The sequence below is a fragment of the Cherax quadricarinatus genome, unplaced genomic scaffold (genome assembly GCF_038502225.1).
Source record: "Cherax quadricarinatus isolate ZL_2023a unplaced genomic scaffold, ASM3850222v1 Contig1218, whole genome shotgun sequence".
NCBI lineage: Eukaryota > Metazoa > Arthropoda > Malacostraca > Decapoda > Parastacidae > Cherax > Cherax quadricarinatus.
In genome coordinates, this window is record NW_027196244.1 from 64890 (window position 1) to 91263 (window position 26374).

A 26374-nucleotide genomic window follows, 5' to 3' on the forward strand; every position below is an offset into this window, starting at 1 on the left:
TCAAAAAAGGCACAATAATGTGGCTGGAATGATACACAAATTACCCGCACATACAAGAGAGGAGCTTACACCGACGTTTTGGTCCTACTTGGACCATTTACACAGTCACACTGTGATTGTGTAAATGGCCCAAGGCAGACATAGAGTATTGACTACTCTCCCATGGTTTGTAACAGCCTTTATAGCACACTAAGTGACATTAGGTAGGTTCTACCCATAAAAGAGTTCTTAGGTGAGTCTGTCTCCAAGAACTTTCTCACCATCCTCTTTGAACAAATGCAACTTTAACACACTCCATGTAGAGCCAGAGACAATCACTAGTGTTTCAAACAGCAGAGCACACTCCATCAGAGAGACTTCTCCTTGATACCCAGGTTCTGGGGGGCCACTAGAAACCTCAAGTGGGGCCAGAAGGCTAACCCCAATAAGAGAGAAGCTTGACTCACGAAATCGTAATGACACGATTGCAAACAAACTTTCTCTCACCAAAGGTGAAGGTGAACTACACTATATCAGACCATCCAGGCAGACGTCACCTCAGATTGAGTGGGGTTGGTGACTAAACGTCAATCGGATACTTAACAACTGTACGAGTAGTTTGGATCACCGAAACATCCTGCCTATTAACACAGCTAAATATATTAAGGTCAGGTAATATTATGAAGTACCATATCTTCAGGTAATATTATGAAGTACCATACCTTCATTTTAGCTTTTAATGAAGAAAGAGATAATATAATAGCCGGTTAAACATATACATAATATGCCAGCGGGGAAGGGGCTTCCACCGAGGGGCGTAACATTCCCTCATAATTATTACTCACTCTTTTCTGCCTTTTGCCTTTACACAAAGGAACTATGCATGCTCTCTGCCAATCCTTAGGTTCCTTACCCTCTTCCTTACATTTATTAAATGTAAACACTATCACTCCAAAACTATATCCCGACCTGCTTTTAACATTTCTATCTTTATCCCAACAATCACAGCTGCTTTTCCCCCTTTCATTCTATGCACTGACCCACACACTTCTCCCACACTCATAACCAGTACTTCTTCACTCCTATAAGATGGTATTCCTCCTTGCCCTATACACGAAATCACAGGTTCCCTATCTGCATCTACATTTACCAATTCCTCGAAATATTCCCTCTATTTTCCCGATACCTCTAACTCTCCATTTAATAATTTTCCTCTAATATTTTTAACTGACAAATCCATTTGTTCCCTAGGCTTCTTCAACTCATTAATCTCTCTCCAAAATTTTTAATTTTTTCAACAAAATTTGTTGATAACATCTCACCCACTCACTCAATTGCTCTCTTTTTTACATTGCTTCCAAAAGTCTCCGAACCTCTGTTTTTCTCTCCATATACTCCTCCCTCCTTGCATCACATCTACTTTGTTAAAACCTCTCATATGCTAACTTTTTCTCCCTTACTACTCTCTTTACATCATCATTCCACCAATCGTCCTTCTTCCCTCCTGCTCCACCCACTTCTTCCCTCCCGCTGCACCCACTTCTTCCCTCCCGCTGCACCCACTTCTTCCCTCCTGCTGCACCCACTTCATCCCTCCCGCTGCACCCACTTCTTCCCTCCCGCTGCACCCACTTCTTCCCTTCTGCTGCACCCACTTCTTCCCTCCTGCTGCACCCACTTCTTCCCTCCCGCTGCACACACTTCATCCCTCCCGCTGCACCCACTTCTTCCCTCCCGCTGCACCCACTTTGCTGTAACCACAAGCTTCTGCTGAATACTATATTCTTAAACTTATCCCATACATCTTCTACCCCATTGCCCATACTCACACTAGGTCATCTGTCCTCCAACAGTTGTTTATATCTTACCCTATCTGCCTCCACCTTTAGTTTATATAAATTCACCTCTTTCTTACTTGCTGCTTCCATTTTCCTTTTATCCCCATCTACCTTTTACTCTCACTGTATCTACAACTAAAAAGGGATCTGATGTAACTATGACCCCTCTATAAACCTGTTCATACTGAAGTCTACTCAACAGTCTTTTGTCTACCAATACATAGTCCAGTAAACTACTGTCATTACAGCCTACATCATATCTTGTATACTTATTTATCCTCTTTCTTAAAATATGTTGTGTATAACAAAACCCTTTCTATACAAAATTCAGTGAAATGCTCCCCATTATCATTTACACCACACCCTCTCTAAATGCTTCTCATACCTTAGTAATTAGGTTCTCTACCACAATTACTCTCTTACATGGCTCAAATGTTCCTACACACTCGCTTAATATTTACCCAAATCTTTCTCTTTGCTTTACACTCATTTTTCCAGGTGCATAGGCAGTTATCATGACACATTTTTCACCTCCGACCATTACTGTAATCCACATAATTCTTGAATTGATTGACCTCTTCGCTGTCAGGCCGAGAGGTACTGCTGCGCACACGCTTCTGGTTGAGTGGCCTTCCTGTGCAGCTTGATTTTCTCAAGATGGTGCAGTATGCAAGGAGGCATGTAAGCACTGTCTGCATTGAGTTAGTGAGGGGTGTAGTTACACCTCAGTCCACACTAGTGATTCTACCTGCGATTATCCATGGCACATATGGTGCTTCAGATCAAGATCTGTACGGTGTGTCGCTCAACAAGGCCTTGCGGATATTCGTCAAGTTAGGATCGACAGAAGTGTATGAACAACTGGTGGAAAAGTATCAAGATGGTTGTGTGGACGTTAACTCGACATGTGGGTTCATCTCATTGATGTGTCGAGGCACTATACTTGGGTGAAGTTACATAATGTGCCTTTCGAGGCTGGCGAGGTGGACCTACGGAACGATTTTGAATGATATGGCACTGTGCATCTGGCAATGGCAGGTACTTGGGTGGATGGGGCATACACTGGCTTGCCAGAGGGTATGTTCAACCTGAAGATGACGTTGAGGCATTCAATCTCATCGTATGTCATCCTAGAAGACTTCCGGACACAAGTGATGGTGTATTACGCAGGGCAGCGCGAGACTTGCAAGCCATGTGGCGCTTATGACCATATGGTGGCCCAGTGTGGGAGACAGCAGCAACGACAGGAGACAGGCAGAGGGACGGAGCAGGGGCCTAACCTGAAGGCAGGGCCTGTCGGCCGGACACCTGTAAGTGGCCATGGTTCTTCCTGGAGCAAGGAAGTGGAGAGAGAGTTGTGATGAATGGTTTGAAAAACCGACAAGTTGAAGATTGAGACACTTATGCAGCATATGGGAATCTTTATTCAGGAAACGTTTCGCCACACAGTGGCTTCATCAGTCCAATACAAAGAGGAAGGCGTAAGGAGAGGAGGAGTATGAGGTAATCAGTCCCTCAGCCTGGAGTCGATGTGTTCAGTCCATCAATCTACAAGATTGATGGACTGAACACATCGACTCCAGGCTGAGGGACTGATTACCTCATACTCCTCCTCTCCTTACGCCTTCCTCTTTGTATTGGACTGATGAAGCCACTGTGTGGCGAAACGTTTCCTGAATAAAGATTCCCATATGCTGCATAAGGAGAGAGAGTTGCTGACGGTGGGGTTGAGCCCATCGATGCTTGTAGGATCTATGGTCTCCGCTTTGGTGGAAGGGGAGACTGGGCTGAGTGGAGAGGAATGGGCGGAGGATGCGGCTCTGGAGCACTGAGGACGATGTAAGGTCGGTGGCGGGAGCATGGGAGCATGATGAAGCATCTGCAGTCAGCTGACTGTGGATGCTGCTTCGACGGGAGTGGTGACCGTGGTCGAGGTGGAGGCGGAGATACAATGTGAAGCATCTACCAAGCTGGACATGAATGCAGGGAGTGTTCGGCAAAAGAGCACGGCAATGCAATCTGACTCGGATTATGTCTTGACCCCGGTTCAGAGGCAGGGGAAGAACCCATGGGTTGAAGTGATGTGTGGAGGCACCACAGGTGTGTACAGTCAGGTGTTGGACTGGGGGGTGAACACTGCACTCTCAGTGGAGAGCATGGTGGGAAAAGTCGACATGCTGGTAATGCGCCTGTGAAAGGAGTTGCAGGGCAGCGTGTAAAACCCTTTAAGAAGGTTTCAGGCGTATGACTGTAAATGTAAATGGGATATGTGTGGATGTGAAGTGTCTGTGGCCCCAGGGGGTTTTAAGGTGTTATGCAATATATGTAGTGTTTGTGCAGGAACATAATTTTAAGGTTGGCCAGGATTTGAAAGTGGATGGGTATAATGTGTTTGTGGCGTATTCGGAACGATTGAAGGAAGTAGCTGGGATCCTGATTCGGGAGACAAGCCCATTTGTTATTATTAGATTTGAGAGAGGGAAGGGGGGTAGGGTAATCCGGGTAGATGGGTGGTGGAAGGGTGAGCAACTGGCAGTGATTTGTGTATATGCACCTGAGGAGTGCGATGTATGGGTGAAGAATGAGTTTGTGCTTGATGTTTTGATTTATTAATTGCGATCCCTTCCCTCAGTAACCATCGTGGGCGGCTATTGGAATTGTGTGGTACGTAGAAGGGATGTGGAACCGCGGGGGGTGGGGTTTGTTTTGGTAGGACTAGGGGATCTTTTGCCGGGCATGGGGTTGGGGGATGTTGTTGGAAGAGGAGATTTGATTGTTGAGCACACATTTCATAGATGGGGTTACGCAGCCTGGCTAGATAGGTTATATGTAACGAGGAGTGTGCGGGTGATGCCGGTGCATGTGGTGGATGCTGTGTACTCAGATCATAGAGCTGTTTATGCGGACTTGACTTGCACCGGCTTGCCTAAGAGGTGTCCAGGGTATTGGTAGCTGAATGTGAGACTTCCTGGGGTGGAGGAAGCTGGGTTGGATTTCGGGACAATGTGGGAGGATTTGTGGGAGAGGGTAGGGATGTGGGTGATTCATTTTGGTAGTGGGATGGGGTAGCTAAGGAGAAGATCTGGCAGTTTTATGTGCGATGGGGAAAGTGCGAGGGTTGGATGACGTATGGGCTGCAACAATATTTCAAGGGTCGGTTGCAGGGTTGTTATGAGAGGGGCACACAGGCTGGGATGTATTCAATGGAGGAAATCGAGATGATAAAGGGGCGGATTTGAGATTTGCAGAATGAGAGATTTGATGCTGTGAGAGTGCAGGGTGGACTGGAAGAGGCGGTGTGGGATGATTGACCATCTGCCTCTGTGTTACAGGGACAGAGATGGCGCTGTATGGCTATGGAGATTGATACAGTGGTGGTACATGAAGACTTAGGTGGGTATGGGGTGGGACAGGAGTTACGAACAATGGAAGCAATGAGTGATTAAGTGGATAGATGATTTGGAAGATATTTACTGAGTGCAGGGGTGGATGTGGGGGCTTTCGAGTGGTTTGGGTAGAATGTATCTTGTGTGCTAAGTGGCAGTGATTGCATGGCATTGGGGAGGATATTGAAGAAGGGGAGCTGTGGAGGGCCTTGGAGGGGATGGTACGAGGTAAGGCACCGGGTTTGGATGACTTCCCTGTGAGTTCTATGTGAGCCATTGGAATGTTTTGAAGACCTTCTTAGTGAAACTGATGAATACAATGAAAAGGGAGGGGAGGATGGGCCGGTTGAGGGGACTGCGATTGTAGTTTTAGGGCTGAAAGGTGATCGACTACACATGGTGCAGAACTTTTGGGCGATATCATTGCTGTGTGCCGATTATAAGATTTTCGCAAAAATTCTGGGAAATAGGCTGAAGTGTGTGGTGGATAGAGTGGTTGAGAGAGGACAATATGGAGTGACTGGGAGGACGATGTATGACAGGCATTGTATTATGGATGACACGACGATTCTCGTGAGGACGCTGGGCAATTTATGTGGGGTAGAGGATGTTATTGATAGTTTTGCGGGGGTTATTGGTTTAAGAGTGAATGTGGAGAAACCGTAATGGCTGGTCTTAGGAGATTGGGTGGGGAGAGAGAGTTGGGAATGGGATGTACATTGGAATATGGTGCACAGGATAAAGGTGTGTGGGATAGTGGATATGGGTAGTGTGAAAGAGGTGAGGATTGTTAGTTCTGGACTTGTTGTGGATCGAGTGGTGGGGCGATTGGATGGGTTATGACCAACACATTTGATAATACATCAGTGTGCAATAATTGTGAATGTGTTGCAATATAGTAAAGTCTGGCACGTGACAGCTGTGTATCTGTTAGCAGGTCTGGATGTTAAAAGGCTGTTAAGGAAGGTTTTCTGGTTTCTGTGGAGTTCAGGGTGTGAATGGTTGGGTAGGGCTGTGGTTACACTTCCAGTCAATGGAGGGGGATTGGGGTTAATAAATTTACGGCTAAGAGTCAAGTGTATTTATTTAAAGTGGGGGTTTTGCCGTGTGAGGGTACGTGAGGGGAAGGGCGTGAATGATTTGTATGAGGAAGTGTGAATGTGGTGGGGAGGGTCGGAGATGAGGATGTGTTGTGGGCATTGATGTATGTTTGGGAACCTACTAAACTTCGGGTGGGTGTTTTAAAGCGTGCAGTAGGGGCAAAGGTGGTTGCGAAGGCTGAGGGTATTTACCCAATGTATGCATGGGGGGATATGTGGGAGAGGTTACGGTTGATGCATGTGCGACCGAGGGTGCAGGAGGTATTGTACCATTTTCTCCATGGTATACTGCCGTCAGGCACTGCACATAGGGAAAGAGGGTTGATGGTGGAGGGTGAGTGTCGGGTGTGTGGGGATAGGGAGATGGCGTTTCAAGTGGTGTATTTTTGTGACAATTTAGTGGGTATCAGGGAATGGATGGGTAAGGTTGTGGGGAGGGTGGGGAGGAGGGATATCGACATTGAGGGCGTTAAGTCTGGATGTGGGTGGAGTAGAGACGTCTGTTCAACATGCAATAACATATATAATCGCAGATTTTGTTTCTGTTTCTTGGGCGATGAGAGGGAATGGGGATTGGGAAGTGCACAAGAGGGTGTTGGCGGCGGCCATATACAGAACCCTGAGTTGTAATAGGGGGATTTATGGGAGTAGCTGGGACCAGGCTTTTCCAGAGGGGTATCGTAGTATGAATGTGAGAGCGTTATTAGCATTGTGAATGGGGGGGTTGAGATTCAGGGGATGGAACGGGCTCGTCTCTGAGGTTGGGTATGCATATGGGGTGTGTTGCTGTGGTATCTGTGTGATGTGTGTTGTAGTGAGCGTGGTTGTGTGAGTGGATATGGTAGTGCATATAGGGAGAGAGCTGTTCGTCCCTAGGAATGGGTGGCAAGGTAATCTATAGGAGCATGTAATGTTATGAGTTTTCTGTTTTTGGTTGTGTGTGGATTTTTTTAAATTTTATTTAAAAACTTCATGTACAAAAGTTCAGGTACAAAACAAAATGGAACACCTCCACTGGCAATAAGCCAAGGACTTTCACTATACAGTCCATGAGATAAGCACATACATCGTGATATGGAACCAACTGAATTCAACAAACATGCGATGTCTAAGTACAATCTTTATAAGCACTCATAAGTTTATGTATCATAATGACCACACTTAGTAGTGCCTATACTCCCCCCTCCCCTAGCAAATACTTTCCATATTCGCTTGTCATACACTTGAAAACCTCATTCACTTATACAGTGAATAAAAAAAAAATTGAACAAGGATTACAATAACACATTATGTAAAACAGATTATAGAGACCAGTACTATCAACCATTACTGTTAAAAACCTGAATGATAATGATAAACCATTCATGTGAATTATGCATAAAATAAAGCATTCATAATTTTTTTTAATTGCATATTATTTAAAATCCATTACCAAGTCATACAGAACGCTTAGTACCTCACATAAATGACAACAGCGTGCTACAGTATATGTAAACAATCAAACACAACCATAACAGTAACATAAAAAGATCCTAAACAATTACAGAAAACAGAAACATAATATAAATGAAGCCCTGTCCACGACCTCGAAAGTTAAACATAACCCACTGAGGAATATATAGTACAATATTCCAAGAACGAGTGCACAACATGTAATCTGTACATAACTAGTTACATTGTTTTACACACATTACCTTTAACAATGTATACACTGCCTACACGGGAATGAAGGTGGGGTCCAACCTACAAGTGCAACCCATAGATTCCCCTAATACTCACGTCCATCATATATCGTAGTTACAAGAAGAACCTAATATATATACACACACACACCTATCAACCTGTAGTGATACTGCTCCTGTGGGGAGCAGCAGCAGGATAATACTGCACCACCTCTCGGGGCCCTTAACAACAACAACAGCTTGGTGTGTGTCATGGGCGCCAACACATGGTGTGTGATTCTCTTCTCTTATATCCATATATTAGTGATGCAGATTACATGGTGAGTTTAAATATGTGGCCTGTAGTTATAACTTTACTCTTGACATATGCAAGACATCACCTTCCCTGTAGAAGTAGTTATTAGATGTACTAGTCATTATACTTTGTTGTTGCAGAAGTACGATAAAGATTCTATGTTCAATAAAGCCTAGAGATAAGGCCTGTGTTTCTATCACAACAATTTATTGAACATAGAATCCTGGGCTACCTGGTGGTGATCCTGCGCTAGACTACATCACAACATGGAGCGTTTACTGAAACCTGAGAGGCTAGACTGTGACCCCAGCTTATCAACGGCTGCTCAGGAATGGAAGCACTGGTTTAAGACTTTCGAAAACTTCTTGGGAGCCCTTCCTGAGGAAGATCTAAATAAACTAAGTCTGCTCATCAATTTTGTGTCACCTAAAATATATGAGGTTATTTCTGAGTGTAATACCTATGAAGATGCTATCAAAACCCTCAAGTCTCAGTATATTAAACCAACAAATAAAAACTTCGCACACTATTGCCTTGCAACTCGCCGCCAGCAGATTGATGAATCCTTAGAGGATTACCTTCAAGCACTGAAAATTTTAGGTAAGGACTGTCACTTCCAAGCAGTGACAGCTGCTCAGTATTGTGAAGAGCCCATCAGGGATGCTTTTATCAGTGGCCTGCAATCACCAATAATAAGGCAGCGTTTATTCGAGAATCAAACCTCGATTTAGCCACTGCCTTTGACCAGGCAAGAGCTCTAGATTCAGCCCAGAAGAATTCTGAAGTATACAGTGACACCCAGTCTTCTCGAGAGGTAAGTGCTGCAATTCCTGACCAAGACTCTTGCAATGAAGTTACTGTGGAACCTGCCTCAGTGACAGCAGCAGCAGGTACGGTGTGTTTCTTTTATGGTTTTTCAAGACATCCACGTCCAAAGTGTCCTGCTCGTGAAGCAATGTGCCATAAATGCCACAAGAAAGGTCACTTTGCTAAAGCATGTCGTGCTAATGCATCAACGAGAGCTAGTGCCTCCACACATTCCAGTGATCATGCGACTCTAGCAACAGTGACTTCTGCGGCTACTCCAAATTCATTGTCAAAGGCAGTTGTGAAAGTATTTATCAAAGGAACAGAAGTAGATGGTCTTATTGATAGTGGCAGCTCAGAGAGTTTCATCAATCTTGACTTAGTTAAACGCCACTCCTTGACTGTACATCACTCATCAGGTACCGTTTCCATGGCATCAACATCTCTCTCTATTCAGACCTTAGTGTTTTGTAAGGTAAGTCTCAGAGTTAATGGAAAGGACTATCAAGATGTACATTTAGCTATTCTGCCACAACTGTGTTCTGATGTTATCCTTGGTCAGGACTTTCAGAAGCTGCATTATAGTGTTACCTTAACATATGGAGATGAACTGCCTCCTCTTGTTGTCTGTGGACTTAGCACTTTAAGGGTAGACCCACCAAAGCTGTTTGCAAATCTTTCCACGGATTGCCATCCTATACCAGCTAAGTCACGCTGCTATTCTTATGAGGATCGGATGTTCATTGAGAAAGAAACTCAGAGGCTGCTGAAAGAGGGTATTATAGAACCGAGTAATTCCCCTTGGCGTGTACAGGTTGTTGTTGTTAAGGATGATTATAGGAAACGGAGACTGGCTATCGATTACTCTGAGACAATCAACAAATTTACACTTCTTGATGGGTACCCTCTACCTCGAATTGATGATACAGTGAACAAAATTGCTCAGTACTATGTGTTTAGCACAATTGATCCACAGAGTGCCTATCATCAAGTCCCTAAAAGGAATGAAGATAAACCATACACTGCGTTTCAGGCTAGTAATGGCCTGTATCAGTTTACCAGAGTCCCTTTTGGAGTCACCAATGGGGTAGCCTGCTTCCAACGAATTATGGATTCACTCATTCAGGAAGAGCAACTCATGGGAACTTATGCGTATTTAGATATTGTTACCATTTGTGGCAAGACCCAGGAGGAACATGTTGCAAACCTTGATAAGTTTTTGAAAGCAGCCAAGAAGAAAAATATCAGTTACAATGAGGAAAAGTGCACTTTTTCAACTAAAAGACTTAGCATCCTTGGTTATGTAGTGGAAGGAGGTTCAATATTCCCAGACCCTGAACGACTACGACCTCTACAGGAACTTAAAATGCCTCAAGACAAAAAGTCACTCCGAAGAACTCTTGGTCTCTTTGCTTATTACTCACAATGGATCTACAACTATTCAAGTAAAGTCCGCCCATTGAGCGCTACCACATTTCCTGTGACAAAAGAAGCAGAAGCCGCTTTCCATACTCTCAAACCGGAACATTGAAAACTCAGTAGTTCAAGCCATTGATGAGTCCCTACCATTCGAAGTGGAAACGGATGCATCTGACATTGCCATTGCTGCAGTCTTATCTCAGGCAGGACGACCAGTAGCCTTCTTTTCGAGAACTTTTCAAGGATCAGAGAAGTGTTATGCTGCTGTAGAAAAGGAAGCCCAGGCCATCATGGAAGCAGCTCCCCACTGGAGGCATTATTTAACTGGTAGACATTTCACCACAAGGACTGACCAACGGTCCGTGATGTATATGTTCGACAAGAAGCACAAAAGTAGGATAAAGAATGACAAAATATTACGCTGGAGGATGGAACTATCGTGTTATGACTTTGATATTCTGTACCGACCGGGTCAAGAGAACATCTCACCTGATGCATTCTCTAGGTCCCACTACGGAGCAGCATGTCATGATTTGCAATCACTCTCAGAGCTCCACAAGGCTTTGTGTCACACTGGAGTTACGCACCTGTACCATTTTCTCAAATCAAAGAACATGCCCTACTCAGTGGAAGATGTGCGACAAGTGATCAAAGCATGCAGAGTATGTGCAGAGTGCAAGCCAAACTTTCATCAGCCAGAGAAGACTCATCCTATAAAATCAACCCAGAGACTGAATATAGATTTTAAAGGACCTCTACCAAGCATAAATCAGAATAGATATTTCCTTAACATAGTAGATGAATATTCAAGGTTTCCCTTTGTGCTCCCCTGTGCAAATATGACTGCTTCAACTGTTATTAGTTGTCTTTCACAGTTGTTCTCTATTTTTGGTATGCCAGCTTATATCCATTCAGACAGGGGATCCTCGTTCATTAGTAACGAACTTTAGGAGTTTTTGGCTAGCAAAGGTATTGCCTGCAGCAGAACAACAAGCTACAACCCTCAAGGCAATGGTCAAGTGGAGCGGTTCAATTGTACTATATGGAAGGCAGTTACAATGACATTGAAGTCGCGCAATCTACCTGTTCAACACTGGCAAACTGTCCTACCTGATGCTCTTCACTCTATTAGATCATTGCTGTGCACAGCTACTAATGTAACCCCTCATGAAAGACTCCTCAACTAATCACATCGTTCCTCTACTGTAGCCTCCGTGCCCACTTGGTTATGTCATCCTGGACCCATTCTCCTGAAGAGTCACCGTAGGATGAACAAGACGGATCCTTTAGTGGAAGAGGTAGAGCTCCTGCAAGCTAATCCACATTACGCCCAAATTCGCTACCAAAAATGGTGAAGAGACTACAGTATCTACAAGACATTTAGCCCCAGTTGAAATCATCATTAGAGTGGAATCTCAAGATACACCAATGGATGCGAAAGATGCTTCGTTTTCTCCTGGAAAGCCCCTTGAGACTACCTCTATGGAAGTAGAGGATTCTGCTCCAGCAGTTAGTCAAACCACGCTGGAAAATATTGAACCTGGTGAAGAGACTCAAGGGCTACGAAGGTCGGCACGTATACGTCGCCCACCTAACAATTTGGGAAATTACTGTCTCTGATATTTTAGAAGGGGGAGATTGTAGTGATACTGCTCCTGTAGGGAGCAGCTACAGGATAATACTGCACCACCTCTCGGGGCCCTTAACAACAACAACAGCTTGGTGTGTGTCATCGGCGCCAACACATGGTGTGTGATTCTCTTCTCTTATATCCATATATTAGTGATGCAGATTACATGGTGAGTTTAAATATGTGGCCTGCAGTTATAACTTTTCTCTTGACATATGCAAGACATCACCCTCCCTTTAGAAGCAGTTATTAGTTGTACTAGTCATTATATTTGTTGTTGCAGAAGTACTATGAAGATTCTATGGTCAACAAAGCCTAGAGATAAGGCCTGTGTTTCTATCACAACACAAACTTATCATGCTATTACATCATGAAGCAGATGCCCGTCTCACACATCTACACAAACAAGGTACACGGAACAGTATCATTAAATAGCAATAGGGAAAAAGGATGGAAATAAATGGTATCAAATACCGACACAGTGGAAATATAAACACATATGCAGTATAATGTGATCCTTTATTGACAACGTTTCACCCACAGAGTGGGCTTTTTCAAGTCACACACAGATCTACCTGGGGTGGAAGGTACGGGAGTATTTATAGTCATGTTCAGAATGTTGAGGCCAGGTGGAGAATGCTGCATCTGATGATCTACCGGGTGGTGTTATAGAGTCTTGGGTAGCTTGGCAGGGGTATTGGACAAGTTGTGAGTAGACCTTCTGCAGTGTTCTATGTTCTTATGTGGGATAGCGATGAAGAAGTTTCTTGGCGAGTGGTTCAGCTATGTTATAGAAGCCGTTGTTCTGGTTGAAATTGTTGGTTATAGAGATAAGCGATGATTCCAGGATTCTTCGGTATTGAGTGTTGTCTTCTGTGGCGATAAGTCTTTAGTTTCTGTAGTTAATTAAATGGTTGTGTGAATTACGATGTTGTACACAGGCATTCCTTGTATCGTCAGTCCTGCTTGCATATTGGTGTTCTGAAATACGTGTTTGGAGGTCTCTTGATGTTTTGCCCACATATAATTTGTTGCAGTCATTACAAGGGATTATGTATACCCCTGCAGAGGATGGAGGCCTGTCCTGTCTACTACTGGTGATGTCCTTGATGGTCGTGGTTGTGAAGGTAGATACTTGGAATGATGTATTGGAAAAGATGTTGGAAACATGTTTGGCAATGGAGTTGGTGGGGAGGACTATGTATCTCTTCTCGGCAGTGTCTTCTCTGGGTGTGTTGAAGATGTTTAATGCCCGCCGTCTGCAGTCTCTGATGAAGTGACGAGGATAGTGGAGTTTAGAAAATACTTGTTCAATTATAGTGCATTCTTCCTCAAGGAACTCATTGCTGCAGATTCTGAGTGCACGCAGGAAGAAGCCTATAATTACACCACGTTTGGTTTTGGTGTCGCGGTGAGAGTAGAAGTGGAGAAGATCGTTTTGGTTGGTGGGTTTTCGATAGACTTTAAAACGAAGTTCGTGGTCAGCTTTGCAGAGCAGAACATCAAGGATTCTGAGGGGCTCAGAACAAGGGAAGAAACTTCTGCACACCATCTCAAGCAACCCCAGACCTGCCAGAATGTACGGCCTGCCAAAAACTCACAAGCCTGGTATCCCACTGAGGCCATATCCTCGGGAATAGGCAGTGCTCCCCACCAGCTCTCAGGAATTCTCGCAAAACACCTCTCTAAACTCTTGGGCACTATCAGTCAAGCACATCTCAAACACTCGGGTGATCTTCTCAATCGCATTCGCAACATCAACATCAGGAACAAGAAACTTTCCAGCCTTGACGTGACTTCCCTATTCACCAAAGTACCTACTACACAAGCCATCGATCTCTTGCGCAGGAAAATTGACGATTCACTTGATCTTCCCATTCCAGCCAGCGATTTCATCGACCTTGTTGAACTATGTGTTGGCTTTACGTGTTTCCCTTTCGAAAATCACCTCTTTCAGCAGACTTTTGGACTACCCATGGGTTCGCCACTCAGTGCGGTCCTGGCGAACCTATACATGGAACATCTAGAAGCCGAACGTTTCTCCACCATTATTCCTTCGTCTGTCACCTGGCTCCGTTATGTTGACGACATTCTCCTCATAACTCCTAAACGCTTCAACGTTCAAGCTCTCCAAGACAAGCTCAATCAGGTCGAGCCTTCAATCCAGTTCACACTTGAAGAATAAGTCGACAACACTCTTCCTTTCCTTGATGTTCTGCTCTGCAAAGCTGACCACGAACTTCGTTTTAAAGTCTATCGAAAACCCACCAACCAAAACGATCTTCTCCACTTCTACTCTCACCACGACACCAAAACCAAACGTGGTGTAATTATAGGCTTCTTCCTGCGTGCACTCAGAATCTGCAGCAATGAGTTCCTTGAGGAAGAATGCACTATAATTGAACAAGTATTTTCTAAACTCCACTATCCTCGTCACTTCATCAGAGACTGCAGACGGCGGGCATTAAACATCTTCAACACACCCAGAGAAGACACTGCCGAGAAGAGATACATAGTCCTCCCCACCAACTCCATTGCCAAACATGTTTCCAACATCTTTTCCAATACATCATTCCAAGTATCTACCTTCACAACCACGACCATCAAGGACATCACCAGTAGTAGACAGGGGTATACATAATCCCTTGTAATGACTGCAACAAATTATATGTGGGCGAAACATCAAGAGACCTCCAAACACGTATTTCAGAACACCAATATGCAAGCAGGACTGACGATACAAGGAATGCCTGTGTACAACATCGTAATTCACACAACCATTTAATTAACTACAGAAACTCAAGACTTATCGCCACAGAAGACAACACTCAATACCGAAGAATCCTGGAATCATCGCTTATCTCTATAACCAACAATTTCAACCAGAACAACGGCTTCTATAACATAGCTGAACCACTCGCCAAGAAACTTCTTCATCGCTATCCCACATAAGAACATAGAACACTGCAGAAGGTCTACTCACAACTTGTCCAATACCCCTGCCAAGCTACCCAAGACTCTATAACTCCTCCTGGTAGATCATCAGATGCAGCATTCTCCACCTGACCTCAACATTCTGAACATGACTATAAATACTCCCGTACCTTCCACCCCAGGTAGATCTGTGTGTGACTTGAAAAAGCCCACTGTGTGGGTGAAACGTTGTCAATAAAGGATCACATTATACTGCATATGTGTTTATATTTCCATGGAAAAAGGACACAGAGGAATGCAGTGTTTGGTGAAACTAATGCACCATACTTAGACAGTAAACCTATACCTACTTGCCAAATGAACGTAAATACAAAATAGCATAAGAGATGCCAACCAATATGCCCACTCCTAAACATATTCCACCTGATATACAATCAGGACACTACGTCGTGTGAGTTAACAATACACTTACAGGCCTCTACAGCTACAACCCCGAGGCCTATCAAAACAATGTCATAGCACATAATTATGCCCCATTCAACACTATCCATACCTAGCAACCACATGGTGAGCAAAACAAATGTACAGACAGAAACTCCTGAACACACTGTGTTAAGTCTTCTGTTTACACACTCAAGCAGTCCTTCCTATCCTTACCTATCAGCTCACTTCATTCCACACCCCTCATATAGACATACCTAAGCCATAGACACAGCCACTTGCATACACCCTATCCAAATGAGCCACTACACAACCGAAAAACAATCCCACCAGATAAAACCCACAGCTGGGGAGTCCAGCCCTCATCAGCTTTACCCCACTCCCAACCAAAGTAGACTGTTCACCGTGAGGCTGCGATATCCCTTAGGAAAGCTGGTTACCCACTTCCCCCCATATATAAGCCGATTCCTACAAGCTGTCCTATAGATACAAGCTGCTAATGCCTTTATCCTAAAAATTCCCCAATCTCTTTTATACTCCAAGAAACATACAAAAAATCAGCTGCCATATACATTACAGCCCTCCTAACATCCGTGGGAACCCCGCCCACATCTAAAGTCAAAGCCCAAAGGGTTGAAATGTTTCCCCCCCCCACCAAACTGAAAACCCTCCCTAACCACAACCGTACAACTTCCAAGGAATTACAAAAATAAACCTCATGAAATGCCGTTTCCTCTTCCCCACAGCTCAGGCAATTCACCTCCCTCACCAAACCCATACTTTACAACACCGATTTCAATGGTAAAATTCCCACAACTAACCTGTATACCAGTTCCCGTACCCTTGGTGTCGACTTAAGCTTACAAAAATCTTCCCAAATACCCCTCCAATCATACATGGGAAAGACGGATACACTCTGTAGAATCTCCGGTCAGCTTCCTACCCTCACCAGACACCCCATCTTTATCTTCTTAGCATCCTGAAGCATTACCAGAAAACGCAACATATTCTCACACATCAATAACTCCTTTCCTCCCGACCATTTTCGTATATCCACCATCACCTCCCCAACCCTTACCCCCCTCTCCCCACACGCCCCGATGAAGCGCTGTTTCACGTAGACAGCCTTTGCTCGAGGCCCTAAAGATAAAAGGCCCAATCTACCTTGTCACACATTAGACATCACTACCTCACTTCTTAACCACGACCTCTCAAAACCCTATACAAATCGTAAAACCCTCTGCTGTTGTTCTTTAATATCTTGTGTCCTTATGGGATACACCTCTGCCACACCTCACACTTTTCTATAAACAAGAGACTTCACGACTAGCACTCTCTGCTGCAAGGTAACATCTCCAGCAATTAATCCCCTGAGCCTACGCAAAGCCTTGTCCACCACTATATCCGAATTTACCCATCACGCCTCTTGCTCATCTACCAAGTATACAACCCCACAGATCCTAAGACTATCAACAACAGACCACCCGTACCCTTCGCGCATACCCCCACACCCAAGTACCTACCTCCAGTAACTTCGATTTCGTATTATTAACAAGCATTCCTGTCGCCACCCCAAAAAGCTCAAGCACCCATCCCACTGCACGTAAACCCTCCTCTCCTTCAATCAAAACCATGGTATCATTCACATAGCCCAGTATGCCCACACCACGGTCCTTCCCCTCATCCTTATAACCCAGTCCACAAGCCCATAAAAGGAATTCTGCATACATGCAAAAAGAATTTGAGACAGCGGGCATCCTTCTCTCAAACCCTTCTCCATCCATACCAGCAGACCCAACCTACCATTCACCTGAAGCCTCACCATAGCCGAGGAATACATAGTGTCAACCCACCTCACTACCTCCCCCCCCAAAACCCTGTAGCAACAAAATGACACTCAACAATTCCCTATCTACACAGTCATATGCATTTTCCCAATCGAGTCCCAAGATAAATCCCCTGACATCCCTCCAAAAAAATCCCTGGTGCACCCATGTCTGTCCCTCATATTCCATCCACGTATGCCAAACTGGCCCTGATGTATAACTGACCCAATGATCTTCTTCGTCCTATCACTTAAGACTTTTTGCAAAAATCTTATGATCTGAACACATAGGAGAAACAGCACAGTATGCACTCAGATCCCTCCCACCCCCCATTTTTTGGCACCAACACAGCTACTCCCATACTTTGCAACATACCTGACACCCCCTCAGTCTTCATACAGTTCAACAACTCCACCACACAATGCTTGATACAATCCCAATGTGCCATATAAAAATCATTAGATATTTCATCTATCCCAGGCACCTTACCTTTGCTCATCCTTAACACAGCCTCCTCCAACTCCTTGCTAATCCTACCCCCTAGCTCCTCACAGTCCCATTCACTTAAAACATTTCAAATCCTGTCACCTAACACACCACCCTCATTGTCCCTCCCCAACCCTTTCAGTAATTTCTCCCGAAACCAATGATCAGCATAATTGCTCATGCTGTCCGTAGTGGAGAGCACCTGTCCCCTCAGATATCTTCCCATACCCAAACACACCTCCAATTGTAATAGAGTGGTTACCTGCTGGCATACCCAAAACTTACACAAGGTGCAACCCGATGGCTTGTCACCCCAAAGCACCTCCTCCAAACCCGCTCTAATGCGAATGGCATCAAAACGTTCATTGCGGATGTCAGCAAAGCTGGCCACAGAGTTGCTCAATGTCCTCCTACCTACCTCCCCCACACCCCTCATAACAATCATTCAGCTGACCCTCCAGGTAGTTTTGCAACCCAAACCTCCACCATGCCTCCTCTCTTCCCATTGTCTTAAAATATTCTCCAATCCCCGGCTTAGCTCGCGACTCCCACCATTCCAACACACTCATACCTTTAACCCGAGTTTCCCAGAATATTTTCCACCAATCCCTAAAAAGCAGCCCCTCCCCCTCCCCAGTAAGGAGCCTAACATTCAATTTCCAATAACCTGGGCAAATTCTAACCATACCATTCCACTCCAGGTCTGCCATGACTGCTCGATGGTTCAAAAACCCAACATCAATCGACTGCACCTGCTATAAGCTAATCCCCTGAGTCGCATATATCCTATCCAATTGTGCAGCATAACCTTTTCAAACAAATGAATGCTCCACCCTCCACTTCCCACCACATCGAAAACCCCTGCATCCCTCATCATGTTACGTAATATGCCAAGCACACAACCCACCCCTCTTGGCTCCACATCCCTATGATGAATAACACAATTCCATTCTCTTCCCATAACTGTAATTAAGGGCAAACCACATGTGAGGGAGAAGTTCAACAGATAGGAGTAGCGAGCGAGTATATGGTAACGATAGTTTGTTAAGGTAGGGTCAGTCTAGCCCCCTCTCTTCCCCCCCTTTTCTCCCCAACCCGAAAGGTGACATGTGGAGCTCCAGCCAAACAGTAATCACTCGACTCACAGATCCCAGCACAACTGTAAGTAAATAAATAAATAACAAAAAGGCACAATACCGTGACTGGAACGATACACAAATAACCCGCACATAAAAGAGAGAAGCATACGACGACGTTTCGGTCCGACTTGGACCATTGACAAAGTCACACTAACAGAGGTGGAGCAGGACGGCTATATATAGGCAGGAAGAGGTGGAGGTAGTAGTAGTAGTAGTAGTAGTAGTAGTAGTAGTACAAGAATTGTATATAGTACCGACAGGATGAAATGACACATGCACAACACCCGGGCATCCCCACCGTAGACGTTTCGCCATCCAGCCAGCCACTGGATGGCGAAACGTCCACAACAAAGACAACCAGACGCTGCACATGTGTCTTAATTTCATCAGTAGTTGTAGTAGAAGAAGAAGAGGTAGTAGTAGTGGTAGTGATAGAAGTGGGAAATAAGGAAGACGAGCCAGTCAAATACAAAGGAAGGGGAGCACTGCAAGAGAGCTAGAAGCCCACAGAGGGAGAGCAAGCGCACCGAGGTGCGTGAAAGGGGAAGTGGTGAAATAAAATAAATGAAGAAGGAACAGAAACACGAGACAGGAGAGAGAAAGACCACCCAGAGGAGAAAAGGAGAGAGGAAAGGGGAAGAGGAAGAAGAAAAAGAAGAAGAAGAAGAAGAAGAAGAAGAAATGAGGATTCAGGTTAAGTCACGGGTGTTCTGAAGTTTGGAGCATTTTACAATGTAGTGGGAGAGGAAGGCATCTACAGAGACGAAGCCAGGGTTAAGGTTCATACAAGGAAAGTTGTGTATAAGAGAGGATTCAACTAAACGGCGACTGTTCGAGTTGGAAGTAGGGAAGACAGTTTTAGCAGAAGACCAGTCAATAGGATGGCTATGATCTCTGACGTGAAAGAAAAGAGCATTGTTAGTGTCGGCAAGCCTAACACTATTTTTGTGCTCCCTAAGTCTGTCAGAAAGAGATCGACCAGTTTCTCCGAAGTATTGAAGAGGACAGGAGGAGCAAGAAATAGAGTAGACACCAGGAACATCTGTAGAGGGAGGAGAGGTATGAACGAGATTAGTGCGAAGAGTGTTAGTCTGGCGGAAGGTAAGCTTGATGTCTAAGGGACGGAGAGAATTGTTGAGATTAGAAAGACCGGAAATGTAGGGAAGGCAGAGGATAGAAGAGTTCCCATGAGTAGAGAGTTTGGGAGAGAAGAAATTGCGTTTAGCACGTGAGAGGGCAGAGTCTATGAAATGGGAAGGGTAGCCAAGACGGGAGAACGAATTATGAAGAGTGGAAATTTCTGCTGGAAGGAACTGAGGATCACAGATGCGGAGGGCACGGAGAAAGAGGGAGATAAGAACACTTTTCTTGACAGGGGAAGCATGATAGGAAAAGTAGTGAATGTACATGCCACTGTGCACAGGTTTACGGTAAACGGAAAAGGAAAAACCTGTATCTGAGCGGTGGACATGGACATCAAGGAAAGGAAGTAAGGAATTAGATTCCCATTCAGCTTTAAACTTAATGGAAGGGGCAAGATTGTTAAGAGCTTCAAGAAAAGGTTGGAAGAGACTGGAGTCATGAGGCCACAGAGCAAAGATGTCATCCACATAGCGGAGCCAGAGTGAAGGTTGCACATCGAGGGTAGGAAGAAGAACAGTCTCGAAGTATTCCATGTAAAGATTAGCAAGGACAGGAGAGAGAGGAGAGCCCATAGCGACACCGAAGGTTAGTGTGACTTTGTCAATGGTCCAAGTCGGACCGAAACGTCGTCGTAAGCTTCTCTCTTTTATGTGCGGGTTATTTGTGTAACTGTAAGTAAAAGCCTCTGCTCCTATTCTAGTGGATATTGGTTGAAAGCTTCACTTTTGACCAATAATAAACTTAGTCCTTTCAGTTTTAAGCTCCACATGAGACTTGTAGATAATCACCACCTTTTTTAAGTATCTTACACTTATCATGGAGAGTGATTTCTTAAGCAGTGGGTAACCTGTCTATTTCCTGCTTGGTATGACAGCTCGGGTCACCTGCCAACCAACGAGAAGTGTTGAAGGAGACGGACTGAAACCGGTCTTGGGACGTCACTTTATGATCTACCTACCTGATTAATTGTAGTTGAGCACAGGACACTACCCCTCATCTTTGTAGTGGTGAAGAACCTGCGTTCCTGTCATTGGGACTGACTATTCAAGGCTATAGACTCTGTGAAGAAGTAGTCGTTGGGTTGTCACTAAACACCTGTGACCCCTCCCCCACATCAGTAACGGCTACAATTTCTACAAGACGGTGTCAACCTCAACCAGACACCCCAGTATAACTGTACATATTAGCGTTGAATTCAAATGTCATTTTTCCATTTCATTTTTCATTTTTCGTTAAAGTAGGATACACCTTCATGTTTCAATGTTTTATGTTTGTATTACTAAATAATAAAGTGTTTATCTTTGTGAATTATTTCTTTTTCTATTCATTAATTTTCATGAGGAGGAGCCAGCCTTGGTAATACTGTCTGAAGTTGTTACAGGTAAGTCCCCCTCTTCAAAACACCGTTTTCTCTTACTCAGAGACCAAAAGAATACGACACGGAGAGGAGTAACTCAATATTTATCGAAATATTCCCGATAATCTCGCCATATTTTGGCCAATTTTTTTCAGTCTAGAGTATATAACATGTTTGTATGTTATTTAGAGTGTTTATTATATCATATTAGATCAATTCTGATAGATAAATAAGCTGTAGAGTTGATATATAAGCTGATATAAGCGTAATAATGAAGTGATTTCTCCTGGCGCGGCAACCCTTCCGCGCATCATGATATGATTAATGACTGTTGCTAAATCTAGGGATAAGCTCCGCCAAGTAGTCAGTTATTATATTAGAAAGTATAATGCAAGAAAAAGCGATAAAAACAAGGAAAAATTTCCAAAATATATATGGGCTGTGAGCAGACTCGCTACCAATATCACCGTCACCTTACCTCATATAAATGACTAATTTCTTGTAGAAACGTCGTAGAACATTCATTCTGGTACCATTGTGCTGCCAAAGAGTTAAGCTATTTCTCAGTATATATAACTCAATTTCCATAATTTTTCGATTTTTGGTCGAGCGCGCGCGGAAATTGCCCGAGGACCCCCTTCACACCACGAAAATGGTACAAAAAAAAGTCCTTCACAAAATCCACCTTAACTCTGTTATTGCTGTCCGCCAGCATATAAACGCTGATAAAACAAAACCGCACCTCCCCCCTGACCCCATCAACTCTTACAATCCTCCCACCCTCCCCTCCCCACAGGCCAAGACACGAAAGGGGCTGGATTCCTTCACCACTACTGCGACCCTACCCTTGAACTTCACCGAACTATCTACAAACATTTGATAACAAACCTATAATTATGCTCGTGAAGAAAACACACATCCATACTGAAACGCCATAAAAGCCACTCCATCCACGCATGCTTTACCTCCGCCCGAAGGCCATTTACATTAATAATGACAAACTTGAAATCTGCAAAAAGGGTGGCTTTCCCCTATGCCTTTGGGGCTTACCTGGTCTACCTTTCACATTACTTGGACCTTCTCTTGCACTCGTTCTCTCCTGACCCCTGAACCCCCTGTACACGACTACCTTGCAGCACATTTAAACCAATAACACCCTCACAATCCACGTCAGCACTCCAAAGCGTAGCACTTTGGCTGGCCGAGGGGCCAGGCTCAGGGGCTAGGGGCTGCGGTGGCAGGTCCACGTGAGAAGGCTCCTTAATGTGTACAGTTTGCTGCTGATGACACTGGGCTGCCATATGGTCAAACGCATTGCACAAATGGCACGTCCGACGTTGACCAGCATAATATGCAAACACCTGGGTCTGGTAACTGACCAAATAGACATAAGACGGTATAGGCTGTTGCAGCGTCATTAGGAGTGTGAATGAACCTTCAGGCAGCCCCTCATAAGGTCCATCCCTCCATAAACCCATCGTCCCAAACTTGCTAAAAACAGACAGTAGATCATACTCTGTTGCTTCAATGGGAACATTCCTCACCTTTACCCATGTAATATATTTAGATACGTCATGTAAATAGACTTCTACAGCCGAATTAACAGAAAAGTGTCAACAATTTTGGAGTAGAAGTCGGCACTTGTAAACTTGACGAGGATCCTCGACATACCACTCAATGAGACGCCGTACAATTCTTCATTAGGAATACCATATACATCGTGCATAATGCTAGGTAGCAACACATGCATCGTAGAGCCGCTCAAAGTCCCACGGACAAGCTCTACACAGATTGTGTTTATGCGTCTACCATGGCGATCCGCCATCTTAGTTGCCACAGTTCACAACCCGCCACCAGGTGTCAACACAGGTGTCAACAGGGGCAGTCGCAGAGTGTGTCTTCTCAGACTGCAGGTTGAATGACGAATGTCTTGCATGGTCTATAGCGTCATGGCATTGGGTAAGAGAAAAGGTTGGAGGATATGTTGCATTTATACAATGTCTGTACATCATTGTTGGCTACAGTGCACCTATGTATAGCTTCATGTATACTGCATAAGATGTTTAAATACCTATTGTTGGACTAGTGGTTGATTGACTGCAAAGGACCCGCAGGTTGTCACTCTTATATGTTATGTGTAATAAAGTACTGATTTTTATATACCATAACACTGTGTTTGAGGGGCTTCCCTCATATGTATGTGACCTGAAATAGATCTGTATTGATCATTGTGATGTTAAATGTTTGGAATGTATTTATGGAACCATGATGCAAATTGTAAGTAATTGTGTGGGCTATATATTGTTAGTTGTACGTATGTATATGTATAGCTGTGTATTTGAGTGTTTGTGTATGTATATATATACACACATGTGGGGTAGTGGGTAGGAGTGTCGGGGGAGTGATATGGCTACAGTCTGTGGCATGTGTGTTTATTATGGATCTGTTTTTGTATTGGGGTATTGCATCTGAAGTTGTTATTTACAGTTTATTTCTTGGCTTCAGTGAGCTTATGTATACCACATGTATACACTGTAAGATGCTTTAAATAATAATAAAAAACAATTCTTGAATTTATACATTTATATTCCCTCTTCTCTCTACATAACTGATCCTTCAACATTATTGCTAACGCTTCCTTAACACTAACTCTCTCAGGTACTCCTAATAATCCCATTTATTTCTCCCCACTGAACCTCCTCTGCCCCCTTCAGCTTTGTTTCTAGAATATCCAACTTCTTTTCATTCATAACAATAGCAATAATTTCTTTCCTGTCTTCCACACTTCATTCGCGCACATTCAAACATCCCAATTTTTTAAAAGAAAAAAAAAATTTACAAAAAAAAAAAAAAAAAAAAAAAAAAATTAGCATTAATACATCCTACGATATTTTCAAGTTGTCTTCATTACAGCTTCCTTTTTATGATTCGGAGAATTTGTATGTACCAAAATGAGGTAAACATAATTTAAGTAAAAACTATCGATTTAACATCATTGATGACTCACTGTGCTTTCTCGAGGGAAGAAATACTTGTTAAGCAAAGTCATGACGTCGTCTAGATCAGCTGGGCCCAGCACCACGTACTTCAGCGCAGGAACCTCACTCATCCTGACTAAGTGCCTTCTTTGTCCTGTGTGTGAGATATTTTAAGTAATTAACACTACAAATTATTCACTTCCTTACCAGTACAGTATGAGAAATGAGTCAATTTTCACCAACTTTGTGAAGAGTTGATGTTTATTTTATATTTGATTTATATTATTATACAGAATTTTTAACTTACGGCGGCTTCAAATACGTTTGGTAATAAACAACTCCTCACTGTGTGACTCACATCTCTGTCATCTTGGTGTTAACAACAATGTTTACTGATCCATCTTACCCCAGATCTACTTATTCCTACCATCTATTCTTAGGTGGCATAAAGTCAGTACTTGACTAGCCAGGTTGTGATTCATACGTCGGGTTGCATGCGGCCAGCAGTAACAGCCTGGCTGATCATGCTTTGACCCACCACGAGGCCTGGTCACAAAACCCGAAATCCTCTCTAGACATACTCCAGGTATACAACTCCATCACAATAACAAAAAATAACAAGAGCAACAACTTGAACAATTAAAAGAATAACAATAACAAAAGCAACAAAAACAGCGAAAACACTGCTGAAACAATAACAACAATACAACGGCAACAACAATTACATTTACTTCGACTATTTTTTTAAATAATAAACATCTGGCACAAAGTGCAATCTTTGCTGGAAGATCCTGTCACAAACCAAATTTTAATCTTATGTATCATAAATAAATAAAATAAAATATTTTGTTAAATCATATGAAGTAAACTTTACCTGATATATAGGAAAGGTGAAAATAAAGCCATGACACAATGTCGGAAGAGGGAAGTAAAATCATTAGCTTACTGATACTCTTTATATAGCCTACTGATACTCTTAATTAATAATATTACGAAAACTTAAAACTGCTCGTGACTTAGTTGCCAAAAACTTGGTAAGTTCTCAAAATTGAATGAAAGAATAATAAGATAAAATGCCTTTCCTTTGGAGATGAGCTAAGATTACTTGCAAATGTAGGTAATATAGAGATTATTGGTATAACAGAGACCTGGTTCAACCTGAAAGATAGAGAAATGCCTTCTGAATGCAACATACAGGGTTATAAACCATTCCACACTGATAGGGTCAACAGGAAGGGTGGTGGGGTGGCGATGTATGTCAGAGAAAATTTAAACTGTTGCTTAGACATGATATAAGATTAGAAACATCGAACACAGAATCTGTTTGGCTACAGTTTCTCGAGGGACGTGACAAATTAATTTTGGGTGGGATTTATAGGCCCCTAAACCTTGATAGGGAGTGCAGTAAGCTGTTATGGGACGAAATTCATAAGGCATCTAGATATGAAAATGTTGTGACAATGGGAGATTTTAACTTTAGACAAATTGATTGGAACAATATGACAGGAAATCTTGAGTCTAGTGACTTTCTTGATACGGTTCAGGATTGCTTTTTAGAGCAGGTTGTGACAGAACCAACTAGAGGAAACATCCTACTTGACTTGGTTCTTGCCAACAAAGATTCACTAATCAATAATCTTGAGGTTAATGATGAGCTTGGAGAAAGCGATCACAAATCACTTAGTTTCAATATATCATTGAATTACCCAGATAACTCCAATCAAATCTGTCCCAGATTTTCGCTTGGCCGACTTCATGGGACTGAAAAATTACTTGGTTGCCAATATGACGTTTTTCAGAGCATAGTTTTAGCTTCCCAGACAACTTTTGTTCCGAGTAGGGTAATTATATCTAACAAAAATGATGTCAAATGGATAAACAATACATTAAAACATCTCATTGGTCAAAAGAGAGGCATATATAGGCGTATCAAA

General features: G+C 43.4%; 1 protein-coding gene across 1 annotated transcript in view; it reads right to left on the reverse strand.

Moving 5' to 3' along the window:
* LOC128706126 (uncharacterized) overlaps positions 1 to 24592 on the reverse strand; it is an 84839-nt gene extending 60247 nt beyond the window's left edge. The window contains exon 1 of the mRNA XM_053801138.2: positions 24470 to 24592. Coding sequence (XP_053657113.2) covers positions 24470 to 24571 — 102 coding nt within the window. The 5' untranslated portion in view covers positions 24572 to 24592. The remainder of the gene's footprint in view (positions 1 to 24469) is intronic.
* Between the last annotated feature and the right edge of the window lie 1782 nt (positions 24593 to 26374).